This window comes from Onychostruthus taczanowskii, unplaced genomic scaffold (assembly GCF_017590055.1).
Source record: "Onychostruthus taczanowskii isolate IOZ18803 unplaced genomic scaffold, ASM1759005v1 scaffold52, whole genome shotgun sequence".
NCBI lineage: Eukaryota > Metazoa > Chordata > Aves > Passeriformes > Passeridae > Onychostruthus > Onychostruthus taczanowskii.
In genome coordinates this window covers 212,692-237,022 of record NW_024502791.1, presented here as the reverse complement: position 1 = coordinate 237,022, position 24,331 = coordinate 212,692, and the positions used below count along the sequence as shown (strand labels likewise).

The 24,331-nt window shown below is 37.5% G+C and overlaps 1 protein-coding gene across 1 annotated transcript in view; it reads left to right on the top strand.

Annotated features, from left to right (window-relative positions):
• ADAMTSL1 (ADAMTS like 1) overlaps positions 1–24,331 on the top strand; it is a 294,793-nt gene that overhangs the window by 216,327 nt on the left and 54,135 nt on the right. Inside the window, exons 15-16 of the mRNA XM_041416472.1 lie at positions 8,506–8,807; positions 13,439–13,568. Of these exons, the coding sequence (XP_041272406.1) occupies positions 8,506–8,807; positions 13,439–13,568 (432 nt within the window). The remainder of the gene's footprint in view (positions 1–8,505; positions 8,808–13,438; positions 13,569–24,331) is intronic.

Here is a 24,331-nt window from a genome sequence, read left to right as displayed (position 1 = left end):
ATTTCAAGAGGGTAAATGCAGATTTAATTTAATCAAATATACGCATTTTATGTAAGATCATTAAAAGAGTATTATAATAAAAGTGCATTCACCTGTGTATTAATATGTTCTCTATTACCACTGTATCTTCACAGCTAGGCAGCTTTATTTATTTTATTTGCAAGAAGCAAAACAAAGCAGCCAGTGATGACTCCCTCTTGCCTTCTTCCCCAGGGAAAAGCATAGTGACAGCAAAAAAAAAGTATAAATTTTACCAGAAAATAAACTAGAATCCTAGGGTGCATACCACATGAGACTGAGAAATTATAGGTATTCTTATATTTTATTATCAGTACAAAAACTTAGATGTTTTTGTCTGAAACTGTAATAAATCCATGCTATAATTGCAACTTCTGTACACAGCGTCAATCAATATCTAATTCCTTGTGTCTGAGCACATGGCATTTTTTATTACAACTGCAACTATGTATTAGATTAAAAAAAAATATGCAATATAATTGCAGTTCTGGCATGATTAATCTTAATTGAAGTGATTAGAAACTGAAGCATTGCCAGTGAGCTGGAGACATATGTAATAAGTCCTCCAAAACAAACAAAAAAAAAATCCTTTTTTTTTTGTATATATACATACATATAGACAAATATATGTATACAGAAGCATTTATACACACATACACAGACAAGTATACATTCATATGTCTTTATATATATTTGTAACAGCTGTCACATATAGTATGAGATCTTTAACTGCTTCCAGAGTTCCATAGACCCTGTAGGTTGATTAATTCAGAGTCAAAGCCTAGAAAATTTTACATTTGTGGATATACTAATTTTTCATTTGTAAAATGCATTTTCTTGTGATTTTTTTCTCATGGCTATACTAAATTACTTAGCTAAATATGCATTTATCAACCTGTAAATAAATTTTGGGAACACACATAAAATAGGAACAATACTGATATGCTGTTATGTGGTCACATTCAGAGTAATTTTTTACACTAAGAAATTTTTTTATTACTTTTGTGAACAAGGTTGATTGCACTGCAGGAAAGGAGTATAGGTATATATGTGTGTGTGTGTATATGTGTATATACACATATGGGTATGTGTAGCTTTAGTATTAACAAGGTATTTGTAGAGAATAGGCATAACCTGTTGTTTGTCATGATGCATATTTTAATAAAATATTGTGGAAAACCTTACAGGTATATTACTTGTGATACTTAAACAGTCCTTGAGAGATCTAAGGGAAAGGATTTAAGAATTTCAAATTGTTTTCAAGTGCAGTTATGACACCTCCACAGTTCATGTCACTGCTCTGCTGCATTGGAGGCCATTTTCTGCAAAGACTGCTGCATCTACTGCAAGGCTCCAGTCATGCCAGTGGGATACTGTTATTCCCATTCTGGACAGTGGGCCACAGTCCAGACTAGATTCAGTCTGCCATGAGGTGACATTTCCTACACTTGTTTTCTCCCCACAAGGCAGATCTCTAGGAGTATTTCTAATCTTTATTTTAGGCTGATGAGAAACCTAGTTAATGTAAGTTCAAGAACAGATTTTTATGTCTGTTGACTAACAGGAAGAATAAAGGGCATGAAGTCAGGGTCTTCACACAAACTTTCCCAAAGCTCAGAAATGCTTTGAATTTCCTTTAGAATGATTTTCGGTGATAAGGCATGAGACAGGAAAACCAAATAAAAACTTAGAAAATTTGTGCTGGAAGAACCATCCATGCAATCCCCATTTGTAAACTGTAACATACATCTGTAGCATCCATATTGTTCTAAAATATCTAATCTCTTTCAGGAATCTTGAGCAGTGAACTTCCACCTAAAATAGTTCCTCACTATTAACATTGTTTTTCATTAATGTCTGACTTTAAACAGTTATTCATTTTAGATCCTGATTATTAGATTGAAAAACTGTATGTAACAATATAAAAAATGAGACAAAACATTTAGAACACATCAAAATACAAGGAACAATCAACTTTGGGGCCAGCTTTAGAGCATCATTTCATTCAGCTGTGTAGGGATTTCAAACACACCAAGAGCAAGGTGTATTCCCTGACAGTGCACCTTTCGGGCAGTGCTTCTGCAGCTGGGCAGAGACACAATGTAATACTCCATGGCCCACCACCCTTACAGACGCCAGGCTACGTATTTTGGCTGATGAATGATCATATTATGGCTGATTGTATGACTTTCCTATTTACTCTGTGTTGGTGCAGTAATTACCAATTTCATTACTCCACTTGGACAGACATCAGCAAGGATTCATTCGTTTCCCCTGGCTCATTCATCTGAGGCTCTTGCCAGGTTTTCTTACGCCACCAAGTCTCTGACTGCCCCCATTCTCCTCTACAGACAGGGCCATTCTTTGTAGCCAGTAGACCACTCTTCCCTGACCACTGTGATCGTTTCTCCCTTATCCTTCTTCAGGCAAAGAAATAAACTTCAGCTATAAGCAATTCTATTCTCTTTCTCAAAGTTTATATTTGATTAGAAGTTTAAAAGCTAAACCCCAAAATTTTCAGCATACTTCTTCTATGAATTGATCTCTCATATTTGTGAATCTCTGTATTGCTGTCTTCTGATTTTTGTAACTTTCTATTTAATATAATTTTGTTATGAAATTGCATGCTATGACTTATAAAGCCACAATATTTCTCACATACTATCCTTCCACCTGTAATTTGTGATCATTCTCTAATATGTGCTGCCAGAGCACCCGATGCTGCAATTTTGTTCCATCTGTGTATAATGCCTTCCATAATTTATATCTTCAGGAATTTCTAATGCAAACAAGTCTTACAGTTGAATTTTGTCTGTATATGTCTGTCTGTCAGTTGCCTTCCTCTCCTCTCAGTAATGTCTGAATTTATTACTATTAACTGATTCTGACAGAGGTATAAAATTATCACAGAGAATTTTACTCCTCTGTCAAATTTGGTTGATATTCTTCAGGAAATTCAGTGGAAGCTTTCCACACATGTCACTGAAATAAAAGACTCAGTTGAAGGACAGGTTTTAAAGGAGTTCAGTCCTTAAAAAATAGCAAAGTATCCACTTGGGCACTCAGCCTTCAAATGCAAATCCGTGTTAAATATTTCTTTATTGGTTCTGCTCCTCAAAGAATTAATCACAACCTCATTACATTATTTCAGCCACTTCAAGTCTAGAGGGAATAGTTATGTTTGGGTTGTCTGACCTACTGCACCCCTAAATGGGATTAAATTAAATTAAAAATTAATTGCTGACAGAACTATTATGAAAAGTATTACAAAGTATTGTAATCTTTGTCAGCACAAATGTTTAAGGTGAGAAGGCCTTGCTGTCCTGTGTTGAGGTACATGTTGTTCTCCTATTGCTGTCCATCCCTGAAGTGACCATTCACCAGGCATTAGAAATGTTATCTGAGGAAGGAGCCACTGTATCTTTCTGTGTGACCTCTTCCTCTAGAATTCATTACACCAGCGCAGTGTGACAGTGTGCTATTCCAGAAAGAATAGCAGTCATGATTAAAAAAGCATGGGGTTTTCTATGTATAATGAGATTAGGTTTATGAGTAGTGGAGGGTTTCTTGAAAGATTTCTAACTTTTGAAAAATGCTTTTATATGTTAACACCATGTCCAGCTTTTAACATACTGCCATAAACAACCCTGGTGCTAGCCATACAAAAAAAAAAGGCAGGGGGGACTGGCAGATTGATGGGGTAGTGGGCAAACAATAGTATCTGGATGCCAGATAGCACCATCCTAGTGATGGGGCCAGTTCAGTAAAAAACAAAGGGAAATTCCTGACATGCATTAGCAGGGGTGACAAAGCCCACAGGGAATTGGATATGGACAGAGACACCAGTGTGGCAGAGGCACGCAATACCTCTTTCTTACTTTTCAGTAAGTATTTATGCTTCTTAAAGACACATAAGCTATTTTAATTTGATTTTCCTTGTTGAACAGTTTCCATCATGCTCTTTATACCTGGGTTCACAGGTTAGTAAGTGTAAGTTTAAAACTTCCTATTACAGCTGTACTGTAAAAATTGAGCATGTCCTGATGGCTGGATTGCCAAAAAAAAAGATAGTGAGGACATATATAGCTTTGTCTACTTAGCCATTGCTTGTCCAGATTAGTAGATAGTGAAAAGGAAGATTCTTCATATTAAGATATGATATACGTGGTTGGTCAAAAGGAAGGTCATCAATGCACACATTAGCTAAGGATTGCTATCTACTCATTCAAGGACCCACTACACACAGTCACAATTACTTAAGATTTATGTGCAACAACGATACAGGACAGAAACAGTTATCTTTCCCTGTGGAGAAAGGCAGCAGTGAATGAAAAGCACCAACAGTGTCAAATAAAGAGACAAACCTGAATGAAAAATCATATTCAAGCAACTTCAAATAACTATAGAGGGACATAATGGAATCATTCTGATTGGAATTGGACCTGTGCAGCTGCCTCCAGTTTTAATACTCTTACAGATGGAGCCTGATATTTTACTGATAAGTGGTAATAACCACTGTTTCATGTCTCTGAATAATGACACCAGCACCTATCCAGTGCTGTTATGTGAGCATCCTGTGGTGTTACCGAGGCCTTAAAACCTGTGAAAAGGTGATGTTTCCTGAAGGAAAAGGAAGGGTTTTCATTTCAGCTCAAGACAAGGAGTGTAGAAGTCTGTGTTCAGTTCTGGATCTATCACAGAAAATTCCCAAGCCTTCAAACAAACCACTGAACATTTCATCTCACCAGTAGTATCTGCGTTTAGAGACCTTAATAGATGGGTGTCTTGACCTTAGAACATTCAGTCCCACTGGTATGTGCATGTCTCAAAGCCTCAGACTTTATCTAACCCATGGATTTAACCAATGGTATTTTAAACAAGCAAACAAATGAACAAATCAAGAGGGAAAAAGCAACAAACAAAAAAAAATTAAGCAAAAAAATTAAGGGCAATATGTAATTATGTAGCAGTGAAGAAAATTAGCTCTTTTTCTCCATAGCTCAAAGCACACGAGTATGTATACACTTGTTTTTCTTCATAACATATTATGGGAAACCATGTCCTAGACAGAAGAGGCTGTTGCTACATACATCAAGAGTTTTGAAAATCTCTGAAACACTCAGCAGAGCTCTCTGTGGGTCTCACCCTGAACCCACTGTGAGCTGCTGTGAAAGGTGTCCCACTGAGCACGGACATTGTCTTCTGAATCCTCTTCTGACTTCTCCAGTTATATACATCAGTCGTTAGCTGAAGGAGTGAGTAAGCCTTTGGCTTGTTTATTAGGGTTGTTGTTAGAGGGATGATTATTACAGTGGGATTTAATTAAACTATGTGGAATGATAACTGAAACACCTCAATCATTTCCCATTTTCTAAAAAACGACTTCTCAGTATATCTATTCCACGACTTCCATTTTCCGGTAGCTCAGAGGTTAGCATACAAAAATGGCTAATGCTGAGCAGTGGAATATGAGCTCTATGCAGGAGAAATAACTTCAAATCCATGAACTGTCTCCTTTTTATTCATATACTTTTTGTGGTTTGTGCTCACTATTTGGCAACATTTGTCATTAATGACAACACAAAAGTATTTGAAAGCCTTTATAATTTTCTGGTGTTTGGATGGTGGAAAATTCAGAAACATTGTATATTTATGTTATACATTCACATTACATAAATGTTCCATTTTTAATGACCATTGCTATATGGAGATTTCTTTACAGGGTTTAATGGGTTTCCCCTCTTTTTTCTGCTTTTAACTCTTCTGATTCGGCTAATTTTCTCTTTACCAGCTAACAGTCATATTAGAATTAAATAGAATTAAATCACATTTCCAATGTTAGCACTTAAAATGTAGAAATTTGGCCTAGATAGCTTAAAAAAAACCCAATTTCCTGCAGGTATTCTATTATTTTCATTATGAGTTGCTTACTCAGGTGAAATAATGTAATACCTGGCATTTATAGATCAAGCCTCATTTCAAAAAGGATCCAGTCTTCTTTAGTAATGTTCTTACTTTTCTTTTGTGTCCTCTCCCTTTTTTTCCCATGTTTGTATGTATGATACACATCATGTGTAAATATTCAAAGTATTTGAAATATCTCTGTTTTTCTAAATGAATAATTTTAATACCTTGCAGATTATCCTCACTTTTGTTGTACAGTGGTTCTTCAACAAAGCAAAGTTACAGAACAATTTACAGTGTTTAAAAAAATAAGAAAGACAGCTTCTGATGAAGACCAGGACCTTTTTTTTCCCCATAATCTGGTTAGCATTTCTACCTTTCAGTTTACCAGGTTAAGAGTCTGTACATTTCAACTAGTCAAAATACCTAAGTCACAGTGGCTGATGCAAACTGCTTAATCTCTGACAGGGTATTTTCTGCATCAAAATAGAATTTCATCAGCTGCAGTCCTAAAGTGGCCCGCCTGTGCTGCTGAAGTGTAAAACCCTCTCAAAATGAAAGATATCATCTTGGAAACACAACTGATATTTTAAGTTAAAATATCTAATGAGGAGGGAAATTGAACCACTTTGCATCATTAGTTTCCCAAAAGCTTTACTCCTAAAAGAATTCTCGCAGTCTTTGTAACAGCATAATAAATATTGTCAATTTTTACAATAATATTTGCAATTAATTTATTTCCTTTCTGTTACTTTCCATGTATAGTGCTAGTAGCGGATGTCAGGTTTATAACAAGATTTTATGAAAGACCCACAAAGAGTGGGTAAAGAGATTCACACTCCCTGCTCCAAAAGACTGTGATGTTCCAGTCAGGCATCCTGATATATACATCCTAGGAAAACACTAGCTTCCCTTTTAGGTTTTGGATTTTTTTTAACTTCAGCATGGAGGGGAAGTCCTTTTGTCAAAGAGAGAAAGGCAGGGGATGAAAGGGAGAAGAGTGTAAAAATATTTTCAAATATGCTGATCCCAAAACTAAATATCCCTTTTCTTCCTATTAAAGCTGTTCATGGGATTCCCAAGGTAATAAATGAGTTTGCTAGAGTCCCAGACCACAGTAGAAACAGACAGGTGTATTGCCTTCAGCCCTGGGCAAAGCTGTACAACTCTGGTGTGGCCTATCAAAGTAAAGACCAAAGGAAGAGGAATACTGTCAGTGAAGCCAGGTTTCCATGAAAATACATCCCAAACACTGAGTTTGCAGAAGCAGACAGATTCCAAACACTTACTGTTAATGAGGGAGTGTTATCAACACGGATTGTTCTTGTGAGGATCAGTGCTAGATCCAACTATTCATTCCTTTGTTCTAGTCCTTGAAGTATATCTACAACCCTTGCCTTAGAACTTGCCTGTGGCAGAAGGTTTTGGAGAATGGCCAGTGGAGAAGGCAAAACAGTCAGATAAAGCTATCTAAATTACCCTGTATTCATAACTTCAGTGCTCCAGCGCCACTGACATCAGGTATCAAAGCACAGGTATTGCAGCTTACAGAGTACCCTGAATCTATTGTTTCTGCATAGATTTAGGAGTCAGTTTAGTTCAACGTGAACTTAGCAAAATAAGGTGTGTTACATTACTGCAACAAAGTAGTAATCATTGATATAGAGTTAGATGTGAATCTTAGGCTTGATAGCTATGAGTAAAATGCTAGTCCAGTTTATAGTACTGATGTTGAAAAAGCAGTGACAGAGAAATTATTCAATTCTTGAGGAAAATAATGAGAGACAGAATTCAATGTTTTATTGTAATGACTGCTGCAAAGTGCTTTTTATAAAATATTCATGGACTTCCAGAAGGAAAAATCTGGAGCATATAAGGGTTACTGATCAGTAAGACAAGTGCAACAGATAAACAAATCCATAAAAAAAATTAAATGCTGTTGGGTTGTTTTTTGGTTTTGGTTGTTTTGTTGTTGTTTTGTTTTTGGTTTTTTTTGAATGAGAAAAAGGTAAATGTCCTGTGGGGGGAAAAAAATAATTTATTTAATTTTTTTTTAAATTTTATGTATATAAATTTTAAAATAAAAATAAAACAAAAAAAATAGGCTTAAGAAATTATGCTAGCTTCAAATTAAGACTTAAAAACAGTTACTGTGACACAAGAATAACAACTGAAATTATTTTCCTTGTAGTCCTGCAATTACCTGATAACAGCAGCCTGCTCTGTACTTACTAGTGAAAAAAAACAACAACTAAGGCAAATATTATCTAGGTTAAATACTTGAAAAAGGTAGCTAGTGGGATCATCATGTACATTGGTCACATTGGGAGATTGCTGGATGCCTTGCACTGAGATGTTTTAGGATCAAGGTGGGTGTTACAAGGGTTTGTCTTACTTCTTGGATATGAGGAGACCTGCCACTGAGCTGTCAATAGAACCTCCTGTGTGTAGTTTTTAATGCATGTATGATGAGATGAAGTACTTGTTTTTCATTAAGTAAAATTTGACCTGGATAGGGCTATCCTGCTTTTGCTTCCCTGGCAATTTGTGGACATAACTTGCCTTGCTCTCTTCCTCTCACAGGTTTATTCCTGAGGCTTGGTCCACCTGCAGTGTCACCTGTGGAGTAGGCAGCCAGATGCGGCTTGTGAAATGCCAAGTGCTCCTCTCTTTCTCTCAGTCTGTGGCTGATCTGCCCATCGATGAATGTGAAGGTCCCAAACCTGCGTCTCAGAGAGCCTGTTACAGTGGTCCCTGCAGTGGGGAGGCAACTGAATACACCCCAGAGGAGACTCAGCTTCTGTATGGCAGCTTGCAGGAGTTTGATGAGCTCTATGACTGGGAATATGAAGGCTTTACAGAGTGCTCAGAGTCCTGTGGAGGAGGTAGGTGCAAAATGTTTCTCTGCTGGATTTGCTTTTCTTCTTCAAGTGTGTGCTTGGCACTTAATACCTATAGACATGCTGCTTTGCTATGCTAGTTAGAATCATTTAGGAAGGAAATAAAACTTTAAGATTGTTGACATTGACAGATTTCAAACATATTTGTAAATGCAAAATAAGAAATGCAAAAAATCCCATGTGCACAACATATTTTAGCCTAGGACTTCCAGACCTGTGCTCAGACTGTCACTAAGAGTGCTCAGTTTATCACATGTTTCTGTTCTCTTTATCAGCTGACCACCCAAAGGTTAAAGGGTCTAGTGGTATGTGCTAACAATCACATATCATTTTTAGTTCTTATCTCTTGGTTTGCTCTGTGCAAGCAAAAGCATGTGGAAGCAAATTGTCCTCCCACAGTAGATGAAATAAATAAGGGATATTTTAAGGGCTCAGCCATTCCGTATCTCCTATCAATAAGGGATATCAGCTCCAACCCCAGTGCAAAAGAAACCTTCTGTCAAAATGGCACTAATTATGTCTGAAACAAGCAGGCTTGGCAATTGTAGTTTGTCAAAGTAAATCAAGTTCTCAGGATGCACATACTATAGACCATTAACACACATTTCTGATATCCTTTTCCCCCCCATCATTTTATCTAACTAGTTCTGAGAAATATGTCCAGTCCAGTATTTTGTAAATTAAACCTAGGTTTTTCCCACTCTTGTCTTTTTACTTTACAACTTTCAGGTGATTTAAGAAAGGATTACTGTAGAAAAATGCAAAATATATACTGTAAAACTGAAAAGAACTCAGCATTTTATGAGTTAATAATATGTACAGATTCACAGGTAATCAGTTATAGTCTTGAAAACCACAATTAGTAGAAAATAATGCAAGGGTTTTCTGTGCTTGCTTTTGGCTTGCTGATGGTAGTCAATATTTAGAGCAGTTCATAGCTGTCAGACCACTAAAACTTTTGCTTTACTTCCTAAAAAAAAAAAAAAAAAAAAAAAAGAGAGACATTAGCATATGCTAAGTGGTGAGAAACACTGATGTTACAAGAGTATATGTCATGTGTTGGTGTTACTGGTGTGCAGTAACAATTAATCACACTTTTACTGTGACTACCAAAACCTGACAGTTCCTAGAAATATCCTCTTGCAATGAAGTAATTTCTTAGAATATAGAGCTCATGGTAGTGTTTTTCAAATGTAACTCACAGAGACTGATTTGTAGGAGACATTTTTCTTTGTAAAGTTAATCTCTTTCAATTGTCAGCAAAAAGTTTTAGCTAAGCTTTTTTTTTGTCTGACATCAATTCCAAACTTTCCAGATTAGCAGATGCTAAGTCAGATATTTTTGTAGCTATAGGTGCAAGACTAGTCAAACTAATTTTATTGGTTTTAGAGTCCTGGGAGAAGAAACTGGATAGATGCAGAAGTAACCTTTCACCTTCCAGAAGCAGCAACCAGAAGGAATGAGTTAGTCATATAGTCTGCTGCTGGTGGCTTCATTTCCCAGAGCTGTCATCAAATATCATGTAACAATTATTCTATCCTGGTAGACATAAAGATAGAAATTCTCATTTGACAGTGTTTTGAAAGTGAACTTAAGACTGCCTAGATCCCACCATTCCACATTTTTATACTGTGATTTCCTATTGAAAACTGATTTCTTTTTTTTTTTTTCCAAAGGAAAGCAATTTTAAAGCAGACAGCTTTTGTTCTAATCATATTGTGCAATAAATAATATTTTGAATTCAATCACTTGGCAAATGAACTCCCTGAAATTCATATACCTTTTTTAGTTATCTCTGTGCTGTAGAACTTCTGTTTTAGGATCAAAAGTTTTTATATTTTCTAAATGTTCAATGAGCCATCCTAATTTAAAAGTTATAAGCATTTGCACATTGACCTATCAAAAACAGAGGCACAGTTGTTGTCATTATGCTGAGACACACTAGAGTGAGATTCAAGAGGAAGCTGAAGAAAGTAATTCTGATCACATTTTTTACTACTGGAGCAAGCCGGATTTTTTTTCTCTCCCCCCCTTTTTTTTTTTTTTGTTTGTTTTTATTCGTTCATTTATTTGTTTGTTAGGGTTTTTTGTTTGTTTGTTTCAGGGGTATTTTTGTTTGGTTTGGGTTGGTTTGGTTTTTTTTGTTTTTTTTTTTTCTTCTGGCACAAGCTATTAAAGCCAAAAATTGTCAATAAAAATTCTAGCAACCATATTCAGAGAGGAACCTTTTTCTTTGATATCTATGCTCTCAGGCAAGATTACTGGATCTGTCAAAGATAAGAAATTTTAATAGACAGACTAGAATGCCTGTAGTATGGACAAGAACTATTGGAATTGCAATCAGAGATTACTTAGGTGAGAGAAATAAGTATGAGGAATGAATTTACTGTGAAGTTTAGGGCTGGTTGGATACTGAAAACTGAAGAACAGTAGTATCAGAGTTTAGCTATATGAATTTGATAACATAAAACCACCAGCATGAGAAATGGAGAAAAGGTTGAATTCAAGACCTCATAGTTATCACTTTTCAGTATTCAACATTGAAACAGACAATGGAAAAGTGTTGAATTGATAATAATTGTTCAAGAGGTCATTGATGACACCTTTCAGAGAGGAAAAACTGAAGCTGTGGAAGGACATTCAGTTTACAAAATTCTATCTGAGAAGGACATACAGAAGGTGAGTGAGCTGTATGCCTAGCAAACAGAAACATGTCAACCACCATGTGGCAGGAATCTGTGGCTTCTTTCCACAGAGTCTGGAAAAATACTTTCATGGTTTCCAGACCTCTGGATCAGCAGCCCTTATTTCCTGGCTGCATCAAATTGGTCTTGATATCAGGCCTTAACTGATATTCCATGCAAAATAGAGACCAGTAGTTTGAACACAGTGCCATTTCCCATCAGGTAAACCACCTCTGTTCTTCAGCCAGGAGCATTCCATTCTGGAGGATCCATATGCCTGTGCTTGCTGCACACAATATGATTACATGCTCAACAGAAAAATGAGTGAGCTAGAAAAATAATGAATATGACAGGGCAGTGAACATTTTGTTCACATATATATAAGTTTTGTAAGTTTCTTTTCCTAGATATAAATCAGTACCATTAGTTTTGTCTTTTTACTAGGCTACCCTTTTTACAATATTTTTTAAAGTCTTTTGAGAGATGATTGAGATGATTGAGTAAAATTGAAAATATGGGGCCACCTTGTAAAGAAGGAAACTGCCAACAGCACTGGCTGACTACAGGGACTTTCGTAATTTTGATGTTGGTATCCATGTCCAAAACTGTCAAATTTCTTTCTTTTTCTTGGTATCTGGGATACGGGAGACACACTGCATAGTCCTGTGTCATAGCCATGGCCTTAATACACACACATAGGGTTACACACATAGCAGCCAAAAAAATGGTTAACAAGCCTCTTTTCTGGGGGCCCCAGCCTATACTGAGATTAAGGAGAATGAATTTGTGAATAATGTCAGGAATACAGGGACTGTGATCAGCTGTATAGCACTTTGATCCTCTTGAAGGACATAAAATAATTTTTTGCCTAATGACATGTGATCTGGCATTAGAAACACCAGAATACATTGTTAACTCTGTGACACTGTTTTTGGAGGTTTTTAAGGTCTCACAGCACTTTGTTTTGGTTTGGGTTTCTTTCCCTTCACATTAGCATCTTAAAAAATTCATGAGATGTTTTGGAAAAATGGTGGTTTTGAAACTGTAATGTAATTGCTGGGAGTTCAGCTAATCTTTTCCTAACTCAGGTCTCAGGAATTAATGTAAAAAGCATACTTTCATGGTATTTGAACCACTGTGGATTAGATTCTCAGGAAGTTCAGGCCAATTATTATCCTCAGACCCTCTCAGACCCCTTTTATCCATGGGAAAATCCTTTCTCATCCATGCCTCTTCCCTGTGGCATGTAATGTTGCAATGTTCTAGCTTTCTAACCTTGTGAAACAAAAAGCCTGTGATGCCCCTAGTCATAGGAAAAGTGAGAGTAACTGATATGCCATAGGCTACATAGGGATTTTGGCTGTAACAAGGAATTTCTGAGTTAAACTATAATAACCAAATCTTCCATTTTCTCTTAGTCCCAATAGCTGCAGTTCTTTCCCAGGTCTCTCTAACCCATTCTTTCCCAGCTCTCAGATATACTATGCAGGTTTGCATCTTTAGTTTGGGTACGGGCCTATGGATGCAGAAGAGTAAACTGAGAAGAGCTGAATTGTCTGACCACATTTTACTTTGCTTTTGCAAGTCATACTGTTGGTTAAAATATAGCCATGGCCATCTTCACACCTTAGCCTGCTTGTCCTGAAAAATAAAATGCCCCAAGGAAAAAAATGAGACTACTGGACAATTTTCTGTCCAGGGAGATGAGCAGTGAATGAATCCATGGACTATTCACTGCAGCACTGAGAAACCTTTCAGTGAGACTGAAAGAAATGACAAGTGTGCAGCTGGGGCTGCAGCCCCAGAGCAGCCAGCCTGAGGCTGGGCGTCACCATGTGCTGCAGCCTTGCTGGTCCTGTTGGGCCCACCCCTGACCTGGGCTGCCCCTGTAGGTACGAAGAGCTGGTTGTGACCATTATTTGTTTTGTGCAGGTGTCCAGGAGGCCGTGGTGACCTGTCTGAACAAGCAAACTAGGGAGATTGCAGATGAAACACTGTGTGTTAGCAGCCGTCGTCCTCCACAGCTGCTGAAGTCCTGTAGCCTGGACCCTTGCCCCCCAAGGTAGGCATAATTTTAAGTGACCCCAAACTCTATTGCCTTTCAGTCTGGAGAAACACACTGCTTTTCTTAGACTGCAGGGGCTTACACCCTCTTCCTGCCACAATCATATTGACCAGGAAGTACAAAGCAGCAGTAAGACCAAAGGACAAACTTCAGACTGTTTGCCTCTTCAAGTCCTTCAAGTAAACAATTTATGGATTGGCTTAACTTTACCCAGAGTCTTCTGAAGTTTAGAGACCTGTCCAACCTCTCCTCTCAGAAAAAGTTTTGCAGAACCTGCTTGTCCCTGGCCTCAGGCAGTTTCCACAATCATGACCCTAAAACAGCAGATCTTTCTCTGCAGAGATTCACATCTGCACCCTCAACAATGGAAAATAGCTGTTATGACATTCTTATGGTTTATTTAAATAGGGCCTGTCAAGTCTATAGGATGTACTGTATACATATTGTCTTTTTTCCCAGCTGTACAAAGGTGCATTTGCTCCACTGTGACACTGCAGCAGATTTTAAATACATTGATGTATAACTCTGGACTATTTAAAACACTCAGCGCTGTCCAGGTGGTAGACATACCTTAGAGCATTTATTGATAGGTGTATGTATGATTTATAAGACAACAGGCTATAGAAAGGTATGTTGTTTTGAATAATAGTAGATTTGGGATACACAGAGAAGGTTCACATTAAAATCAAAGATGGCCAGCATGAAATAACAACAAGGACATAAATAACAGTTTGGTTGGTAATCAGGATTTTGAATTTGTGACAAGCAGACACAAATAGATTTAAATTTCTTTACCAAAGCTTTACAAGTATTACTTATGATGATACTGCAACCCTAACTTTGTTAAATTGTCTTCATTGCTGGAAATAACAGAGAAATATTATATAAATGTTTGAAAATTAATTTGTATGTGGAAATCTTGTGGCAATTCATAGGTAGAAGCATCAGTGCTGTTGCAATTGCATGGTAGAAGGTTGATCAGCCACCAATTCTGACATGAAAAATAAGTACTCTGTAGTTAAGGAAGAACAAAACACACTCCTATAGGCCAGTACTTATGTGACTTTTGTATACAAAAGTAATCTGAGTAATTGAATTAATACTCCTGGAATTAATCTGCATGATTATCCATAGCTGTGGTAACCTTGCTACCAGAATGGAGCTACTTTAAAGCAGCCATAGGTATGCATTTCCCTCCATGAATTACAAGAGGATCATTCTGTAGGTGAGAATCAACTTCTGAAGTAAAGGTGAAAGGGGATTCCTGCAGAGGGGGAAGATTAAGCAGCTTTAATCCACCCCTGGGGCTGCAACTGAGAAGAGGGGAAATCACTCTCTCCCCTGTATATACAACTTCTCTCCTGAAGGCCCCTCAGTCTGGAGGAAATTGCCTGTCTGCAGGCCCAGGATGAAGAACAGCACATATTCTGCAAAACTGTTCCTCTGGTCAGAGCAAGTAGGCCTGCAGATTGCAGGCAGTATGGCTAATGGAAAGAGAGGCAACAAAGCAAGCTGATGTGTCTTTCAGGGAGGCTGTGATGGGATAATTACCTTATTTCCTTCATGTTTCTGAAGTGCTACACCTAGCAATGTCACTGTGTTAAATACAATGGTATATTAATGGGTGTATTAATGAGAGAGTGTATAAAAACTTTTGCTTTATAATCATTATTTACAGCCACTCTAATACTTTTTTAAAAGGAATAATAAAGGATTATTTATTTAAACGAAGATTTTCTCCTTGTGTAAATCATAACATACTTCAGAATTCTAATTCAAGAAATTTTGATCCAGGAGTACGACAAAAATTTAGGCTAAAATCATGTCCTTATGTATGCTGATGAAGGCATTTCTACCCACTGACAAGTCCAAAAATTATAATACACTATGGCTGTGAACTTAGATCTCTTCTACAGGAGTTTCCAAAATCTGTGAACGATTGATACTTCCCAGAGCTCTTGCTGATGACTTATAGAGAGCTGGTCTCATAGTGTTGGCTCTGTTTTCCAGCTGCTTAAGTGCATTAACAGAAGCTAAAATTATAAAAACCACTTTCCTAAAATATTCTTGATGTATAAGTGACTGCTGGGGTATGCAGTTGTTGTGGGCAGAGGAGGCTTTCCACTGAAAAGGCAACAGAGATGGTGATGAATGTCTAGGTAGGCAAGGAAATATTGTCCACAGCATGAAGAAAAGGCTGAGTAGCCTTGCCCAATAGAATAAAACTTCCTTATATATTTAGAGAAATTATTCCAGTCCAGTGACATTTCTTGAACTTAAGCAGCCCAGCATGCTTAGAATTTAATGATTATGTCTAAAATCTAGTACAGTTAAAGACCTTGCTTACCTGTAGAGGGAGAATATTTAAATGTTAGAACTTCAAAGCTTGATGCTGCTTCTGCTACAGGCATTTTTGGTTACATGTGAGGCTACTCTGTAGCCTCTCAAAGAGCTAGTCATGTAAGATGTAAACAATTGTTTTAGCTATTTTACTATAGATAGACAGAACCACTGAACTACAGAATCTCATCAGCCTTTCTGGAGGGTCAGAAAGCATGGACCTCAAGAAAGATACTGTAGAAGTAGTAGATGAAGAGTAATTTCATTCTGGTTTTGATCCATCTTTTTTGCTTTTGGACACTTTAGAAGAATGATTCTAAAAGGATCTGCACAGTAACTGGATTGCTGTTCATTTTGGTACTTACTGAAAATAGATGTGTATAGATTAGAAAACTTCCTTACTCACTTAATACTTGAAATTAACCTATAGTGTTATCAACCCTTTCAATCTGTAATTGCTCTGGTCTGTCTTGGAACAGAATATGGTAAAAGGTAAAATATACTAGCAATATACTTCACATTTATGAAAACACTGAGAGATGATGGTGCGTGTACAGCAGCTGAGAATGCTTTGAAATTTTCTTTGGAATTCTGGCTTAATATCTTAGCACATTACTATTCTGAGTACATGGAAGAGAGACAAAAACTAAACCACAGAAATCTGTCTTCAGATACTCTCAGCTGTATGGAGTCAGAAACATCCCATACTTACAATTCTTACAGAAGAAAGACTAAGAATCAGGAAGAGCTGCACACAAAAAATTGGAAGATTTCCTCCATATTCAAATCCTAACTGAGTCTCCTGGGGTTTTAGATTTTGTTGAGAGTTTTTTGCTTATTGCTTCAAGAACAATAGCAGAAAAAGAGTCCAGACCCTCTTCTCCTGGAAAGCAGTGTAACAAAATTTCTCATTTTGAACTGAATTAATAGGAAACACTGCAGAGCTGATTGGTAAGTTGAGAGCTAATAACTGACTTCCAACACAATAGCTACAGAGTAAATTTTTTTAAACTTAGTTTAATATTGCTAGAAGAAGGATATACCTTGTTTTCTTAGGAGAGCCACCATGCTTTCTACAGGAAAGAGATGAATGAAGACTATGACAATTTTAATTCAGTCATTCAGTTACTTAATTTGTGTCAGTCAAACTGTACCATTTGAAGAATTACATAGCAATAATTGAGCAGATCACAGTCTTCCAGAAGTAGACTCAGAATTGCTGTTCAGTGTCTAGGAGTTTCTTTTCTAAGTGAAAAAAACAAAAGGGAAGATCACTCAGTTTTGCTAATTTCTATGTTAGTATTCTAAATTACCCAAAAAAAAAAAAAAAAAAATTAGAAGAACGTTGTTTCAATGTTAGCTTGGCTGTTTTCAGCAACAAAATTACTCACATCCAAAATGTGTCTTTTCCTCAGCCTCCACAGCCTGAATTACAGAGGCAGTCATCATCTAATCAGATATAATTGCTCTTGTTTATAAGAGCAACAGCATGAGCACCTCATGGTGAGCCAACAAGCTCACTCAAAGGGGTGAAAGAGAATGTTGTAACTCTGTTATTAATTATAACTGCTCAATAATTTGGTCAATGCGTGTTGAAAAGTTTGGGTAAACATGTATGGAGTAGTGAAGAGAGAATCAAAGCAATGAAAACCAGATGGCTGAAAATGGAGGAAATTACAGGCAATTTTTAAAGCTTTGTTCATGAATATTTTCAAAACTGAACTTTTATTTCTGTGCAACAAAGAACAGCTGAATTCTACAAAATGAAGAGGAAAAAAAAAAAAAGAAGAAAAAGCAGATGGTCCTAGGAATAGCACAAAATTTCACCCCAGCACTCTCCCTTTACCATTTCAAGTAAATGAAAACCATTTCTGTGGTTTGCAAGAAAAGATCGGAAACCATCTGAGTAGTTCTGATACCTAACCAAAAGGGCAAACCTTGCCTGAGTTAGCCTGGGCTCTACCTCATTACCTGATTTTTTTTCTCTTTCTTTTTTCTTCTCTGTTAGCTTGATTTATGTTTGTGTGATGAATCACCTGTTCTTATTTTAATGTTTATTTGCTAAATGTGGTATTGTCATCTGTTTTGCTCTATTTCCCAGCTGAAGTTAAACTACAAAGGATAAAAAAATCAACATGTTTTTCAAGGCATTAGATTGGTGATAGGCCAGACTTAGTGTAAGGCATGCTCACATCAACTCTCTGAAATTAATTCAATATGGGTGAAAGGGACAGAGCTTTCTCTAATCCATTAAAGGTGACCTATGTGTGGAAGGGTGTCAATACAGATGTGTTTTGCATTGGTGGGGGGAAATATTAGAGCATCTCTATCTAGTTCATTAAAAAGGTTAAAAGGTGTGCAAGTCATTGTGTCTACAGATATTGCACTATAGCCTTACTGGAAGGGGATACCAATTCTTGCTATTATCAAAAACTACCAGTTCTTGAATTTTGGGGGTTCTTTCAGAGTTGTAAGTTAGAATTAGCATTAACAAGGCAAAGATGATATTTCTGTGTCTTTGTGACACAGACAGGTTTTCAAATCCTCACAAACAAGTGACGTATTTTTTAAATGGGATGCATTTACGTCTACTGTTAGCTAAAGCACACTGAGAATGGCTTTGAGAGCCTCTTAAGATGTAGCCCACAGAGCCTCCTGAGATCACAGACCACAGCTTGGACTGTGGTGGAAGAGGTTGGAGAATCAGACATTAGAATGAATATACTGTCACACAGGGCAAATTCACCCTTCTTTGTTGCCTTCAGTTTGAGAAACATGTTAGACTGAAGCCATGGACTTGGTGATGGAACCATAAGGTCATTTATTCCCTAGCTTTACTATGCTAAACACAGACCTGTATAGGGACATCTAAACAAGCTGCCCTCCCTAGGTGGCTCTGTTATGCTCTTACCTGCACTACGTGCATGTCTACCCCCATACAACCCTGGCCTGAAAACATAGTAATCTGTGACCTAAAACATTTCTCTTCTCTCCCCTTTTCTATATAATCTCCTGCTTTGCACCCTTTCCAGCTCTCAAGAGATTGTCCAAGATGTGTCTGGCAGCCCACCCTTCCCCTTTCTCTCTGGTTGTTCTCTCTGGTTCCTCAGTGTCCTTTACTCAGCTGCAGTTACAGTGAAGTCCCCAAGGAGACTCTTTTCAACCACACGTGTCACATTGAAATGTGAAGCAAAGCAACTTGCAAGTTCAGAGGGACAGAGGAGCTCTGGAGCCTACATCACACCCTGTCTCCAGCTCTTCTAGTTTAAAATTTCAGAGGTCTTCCTCCATTTTGCTTTTAAATATGATGCTTCCTTCATTAGATAGAATTACATCAAGAGATATTTTCCTTCATTTCAGCTTCTATTCCCATCAGACTACTATCTCCATAAAATATTAGACTGCAATTACAAAGATCTTTTAGTAGCTTCTACCATATATCCTTCTTACTTTGAATGATCAATCACACTTCTTTATCAAAATACTGTGTACTTAGATAGATTATTTTCCTCTACACAGATCTCCAGTTCACTAATTTCTCCAAGTTAGTACACCATTGTGTTGAAACAATTTCGTCATGCCCTAACACAGTTTTGTTATAGCTTGGTTTGTGATGAGTATTAGCTTTAACTTGTTCTAGGGACTTTCTGAGTTCCTCTGCAGAGCAGACTTACTCTTCTTTTTCTTCCTGCACAGTCAATTTACTAGGTTTCATCACCTTAATATAGTCCCCTTCTCCTAACCTTTCTCTTCACTTATGCTAGAATTTAGAATCCACTACCACTTGATATTTTTCGGTATTTTAAACAAATACCATCTCATTCCAGTGTTTTATATGTTAGCTTCCACTCCTCATTTTTTTCTCTACATTTATTCTCAGTCTTCTTGAGTATTAATTTACTGCCTCAGCATCAGGATTTCACTCCCCAAAGAAGCTTTTCCAACAGCAGCAAAAAACCCCCATTTCTTTCCTTTTGTGCCAAATATGAAGTCAAACATTTTATAGCATAATGAGCAGAATTAACTTTTTGACTTCAGCATTAGCATATGAAACAAGCTACAGGGTCTTATAAATTGCTGATTTTACAATCTTCACTTCCTTTAAAAAGGAGTGAACTGAACAGCACCATTATATCTTCCACTTAGAGTATGGCTGAAATAATTTATAAGAGTCTGAGGAATACCCAGTACTTTCAAACCAATAACCCTTTATGGATGAAAAGGTAAGATAAGCAAAAAAAAATTAAAATATGGCCCTAATTCTTGAAAATATATTGTATGGTTCTGTGACATAGTTACTCATCAGAAAGATTCACACATTAAATAAATGGAGAAAGTGCCCTCACTTCCATTAAGTTTGGAGTGAATTAAGTACCTATTAAAGGAGTCAGAGTGATGAAATTATGAATTCTCTATCTGCTAAGAGGTCTGTCTTATCTCCAGAAGCACATCAAGACCTACTTGTGCCCATCTTCAATGTGCAATTACCCATGAGAATTGTGACTAAGCTGATGTATTGTATATTCTAAGCAGCTAGTAGTTCATTCACAGTTCTAACCAGCTACCAGTTAGTAGTTCATTTACACCTTTAGGAGACACTTGGAGGACTCACAGAGTTCCATGCATCTAATTACAGATTTGTAATTAGGATGGATCCACACATTTGTAACTGTATTGTATGGAGGTGTGTTTGTTTGTTTAATTGTAATGCTTACATTGTTCAGTTCTGAACAAAGATTTTTAGGTACATAAGACATGTACATTTCCCTTCCCATGAGGAAGCAAACTGTATTGTCCTAAGTCACTATTTTCTGCAAGATCTAAGAAGCCAGTTTCTCACTCAGGAGAATTTGGAGAAGTGCATTAAGTTGTCATTCTGTAGTATGTAGATTCAGCACACAAATCTATGTAGATACAGCAATTAGGAGGAGATATGACATGTTTTAATACTTTTAAATTTGCCTATGTACTTCATAACTTTTATGATACCATCACTTTGAATAGAATTTTTCCTTCCATTGGGTCAGAATCACTTAATACTTCCATGAATCTGACTACTTTAACATAGTTGGTTTTGATGGTTTGTGTGTATAACATGAGTTTAGAGCCTCCCCACTCAAAGTGAGGATCACCTGTATGTTTTGGTCTCCAAATGTCAATGTGAAAAAAAAAATCTTTTAATAGAGAACAGTGAGTGAACTACTAAATATATTATTGGTCACAGTTTCAGGATCTCTAAATATAAAGTAAAAAGGAATAGAATCATAGAATGGTATGGAAAGGATCTTAAAAATCATGTATTTCCAACACCCCTGCCATGGGCAGGGACATCTCCACTAGACCAAGTTGATCAGAGTCCCATCCAACCTGGTCTTGAACACCTGCAGGGATTGAGGGATTGTGCTTCCACAGTTTCTCTGGAAAAGCTGTGCCAGTATCTCATCACCCTCACATTATTCCTAATATGTACTCTGAATCTATTCTCAGTTTGAAGCCATCCCCCCTTGTCCTGTCAGTACATGCTCTTGTAAACAGTCTGTCTCCATCTTTCTTGTAGGCTCCCTTCATGTACTTGGAAGGTCATAATTAGGTCACTCCAAAGCCCTCTCTTATCCTGGCTGAATAATTCCAACCCTCTCAGCCTTTCCTCACAGTAGAATTTTTGCATCCCACCAGTCATTTTCATGGACTTCTCTGGACATATTCCAACAGGTCCATGTCCTTCCTGTGCTGGATGCAGCCCTGCAGGTGGGCTCTCAGCAGAGCAGAGCAGAGGGGCAGAATCCCCTCCCTGACCCTGCTGCCCACACTGCTTTGGATGCAGCCCAGGACACGTTTGGCTCTCTGGGCTGGGAGTGCCCATGGCTGGGTCATGTCCAGCCTCCTTGGAGATGCCCCCAGCACCCCAAAATCCTTCTCAGCAGGTCTGTTCCCCATCTGTTCATCTGTTCACCAGCCTGTGTTGACACCAGGGGTTGCTCTGACCCTGCATGAGATGCCCATGGACACATATTTTGATCTTTTCCAGGTTTCTAATTGTAAATATAAAAATATAAATATAAAATATAAATATAAAGATCAGCATAAAATACTGGTTCTGGATACACCCTTGGAACAAAATTCTTGTACTGCCTTTTTTGCACTGTATTGCCAGAAGAACATTGAAGGGAACTCAAAGCAGAACATGGAATGTAAGCAGACATTTGGAGTTTCCTGAGTTCCATCACAACATAGATATATTCTTAAGTTCTTTCCCCTACTAAAAAAAAACTAGAGGAACACTGTGTATGCCTTAATTTGAGAGACAGTCTGTTTGCATCTTCTTCCTTGGTTAAATAGTTCAGGAATAGTTCATCCTGTTGAAAATATTATCCCTGTAATGCTGCCAGCCAGGTCAGCAAGAAGCTCATGTAATCTTCTATTTTTGTGGCAATACTGCTCATAAAACTTGGATTTCCTAGAGAATTACTGAAACCCAGTCACTGTTATCTGAACACTCTGTTATTCATGAAAATACTTGCTTTGTCCATTCAATCTAGTGACATCTTTACTTCCTTCCTGCCCTTATCATTTCAGGAAAGGCTTCTTTAGATTTAGGGAGAGTCTCCTTAGTCTGCAGGACAAAATCACATGGTTCATGAATATTGATCTTACAATCACAAGCCTTGTGAAGTCAGGCTTTTTGTATATTATTTCTGTGCTGTCTACATCCATTTGTAATTTTTTTAAAGTTTTGTTTTAGAAGGAATTTCAGATTAAAAATCATCAATTGACTGCACATCTTTCTCACCTGCGGAGCTTCTTCTTTGTTTGCCTTCTGGTGTCTGTAAGCTTGCGGGTGTCTTCCTCAGGAATAGCTGGGGTTTTTAATATATTCATTATATTGTAAAGGTAAGCCTAAAGAAAAGGTCTTAGCTTATGACATAGTCCTGCATGGAAAGCACCCGTGTGGAAAGAGCTAGGGAGCTTTCAACATAAAGCAGCTCTGTCATGGGCAGCAAGGTGTTACATTGTCTGTTGTGATTTAAGCCCAGATGGCAGCTCAGCACCCCTCACACCTCAGTGGAATGGGAAAGAGAATCAAAACTAAAACTTATAGGTTGGGAGAGTAAGATTTTAATAAAGGAAATATAAATAACATATAATAATTACAGTAGATAATGAAAATGAGAATGATAATGAGAATGATAGCAAGAGAGGAAGAAAAGGAAGAACAAGAGATGCACAATACCATTGCTCACCTTCTGACAAATGCTCAGCCCCATCTCTACACCCCAAACAACCCCCCTTCCAGGTAACTTCTCCAGTTTATATATCAGGTGTGACATCCTGCAGTGTCCAATATCCATTTGGCTGCTTCAGGTCACCTCTCCTGGCTACGCTCCTTCAGGTTTTTTTAATTGATCCTCATCATTGGCAGATTACAAGACTTTAAAAAAGTCCTTAACTTAGTGTAAACAGTACTTAGCAGCAAACAAAATATCAGTCTGTTATCAACATTATCCTCATACTGAATCCAACCAAGTATAGTGAAGGAATTAACTCTACCTGAGCAGAAACCAGGATATTTTTCCTTTGTTTCTTTGTGAAAGAATCATGTAGACTGATCTGCAAAATTTATTTTATCAATTAGTAGTTCTTGTGTTTCTGCATTGCTTGAATGTAGGTTTAGGGCAATGTACATATAGCTCCAACTCACCCAGATGTAGTTCCCAGTGTGTTTCCTCCACGGACTCCTCATTCAGCTTCTGCCATCTCCTGTTACAAGTTCTGCTTGTGCAATTTGTGTTCTATTCCTCAAAACTCCCAATGTTATTTCTCAACAAGCTTTACACTGATTTACTTTTTCCTTACCTGTTAACTGCTTCATTCTTGAAAGACCTACCAAGGATGTGTTTTCATTGTATCTCACATAATAAATTAAACAACATCCTTGTTACAAGTTGCTGCTTTAAGCATAAGCCAACTCTGAACCTTTTCAAAGTTAACCTCGCCTGTTTACCTATATTGAAGCCTGCAATTGCTGTCAATTATCTCAATGCCGAAGTTACCTACCAGAATAAAAGTCTTGTGTGAGGCACTTTTCAGTACCCAGTATGTCTGCTAATTCCTCAAACAAGTTCCCAACCAAGTGCCAAACCAGTTCACTTACCTGAAGCTGTCTTTTCATGTACCTGTGTGGTTCGTGCAATCTGTATCTGCAAAAGTCCCCTGGAAGACCCACTGCACAACCTCCCACTGTTCCAAATATTGACAGTGGAACACAAACTCTCTTTTCTGTCCTGCCTGAATAGTTGATGTTCTGTACCTCTGACTCAAGGGACAGCAAGACTTTTTTAAAGTGCAGAACCTTATAAATATTGCTTGAAATATGTCATAAGGTTACTCTAGCAATCAGGATTGTCAGCTATAGAGTTGCT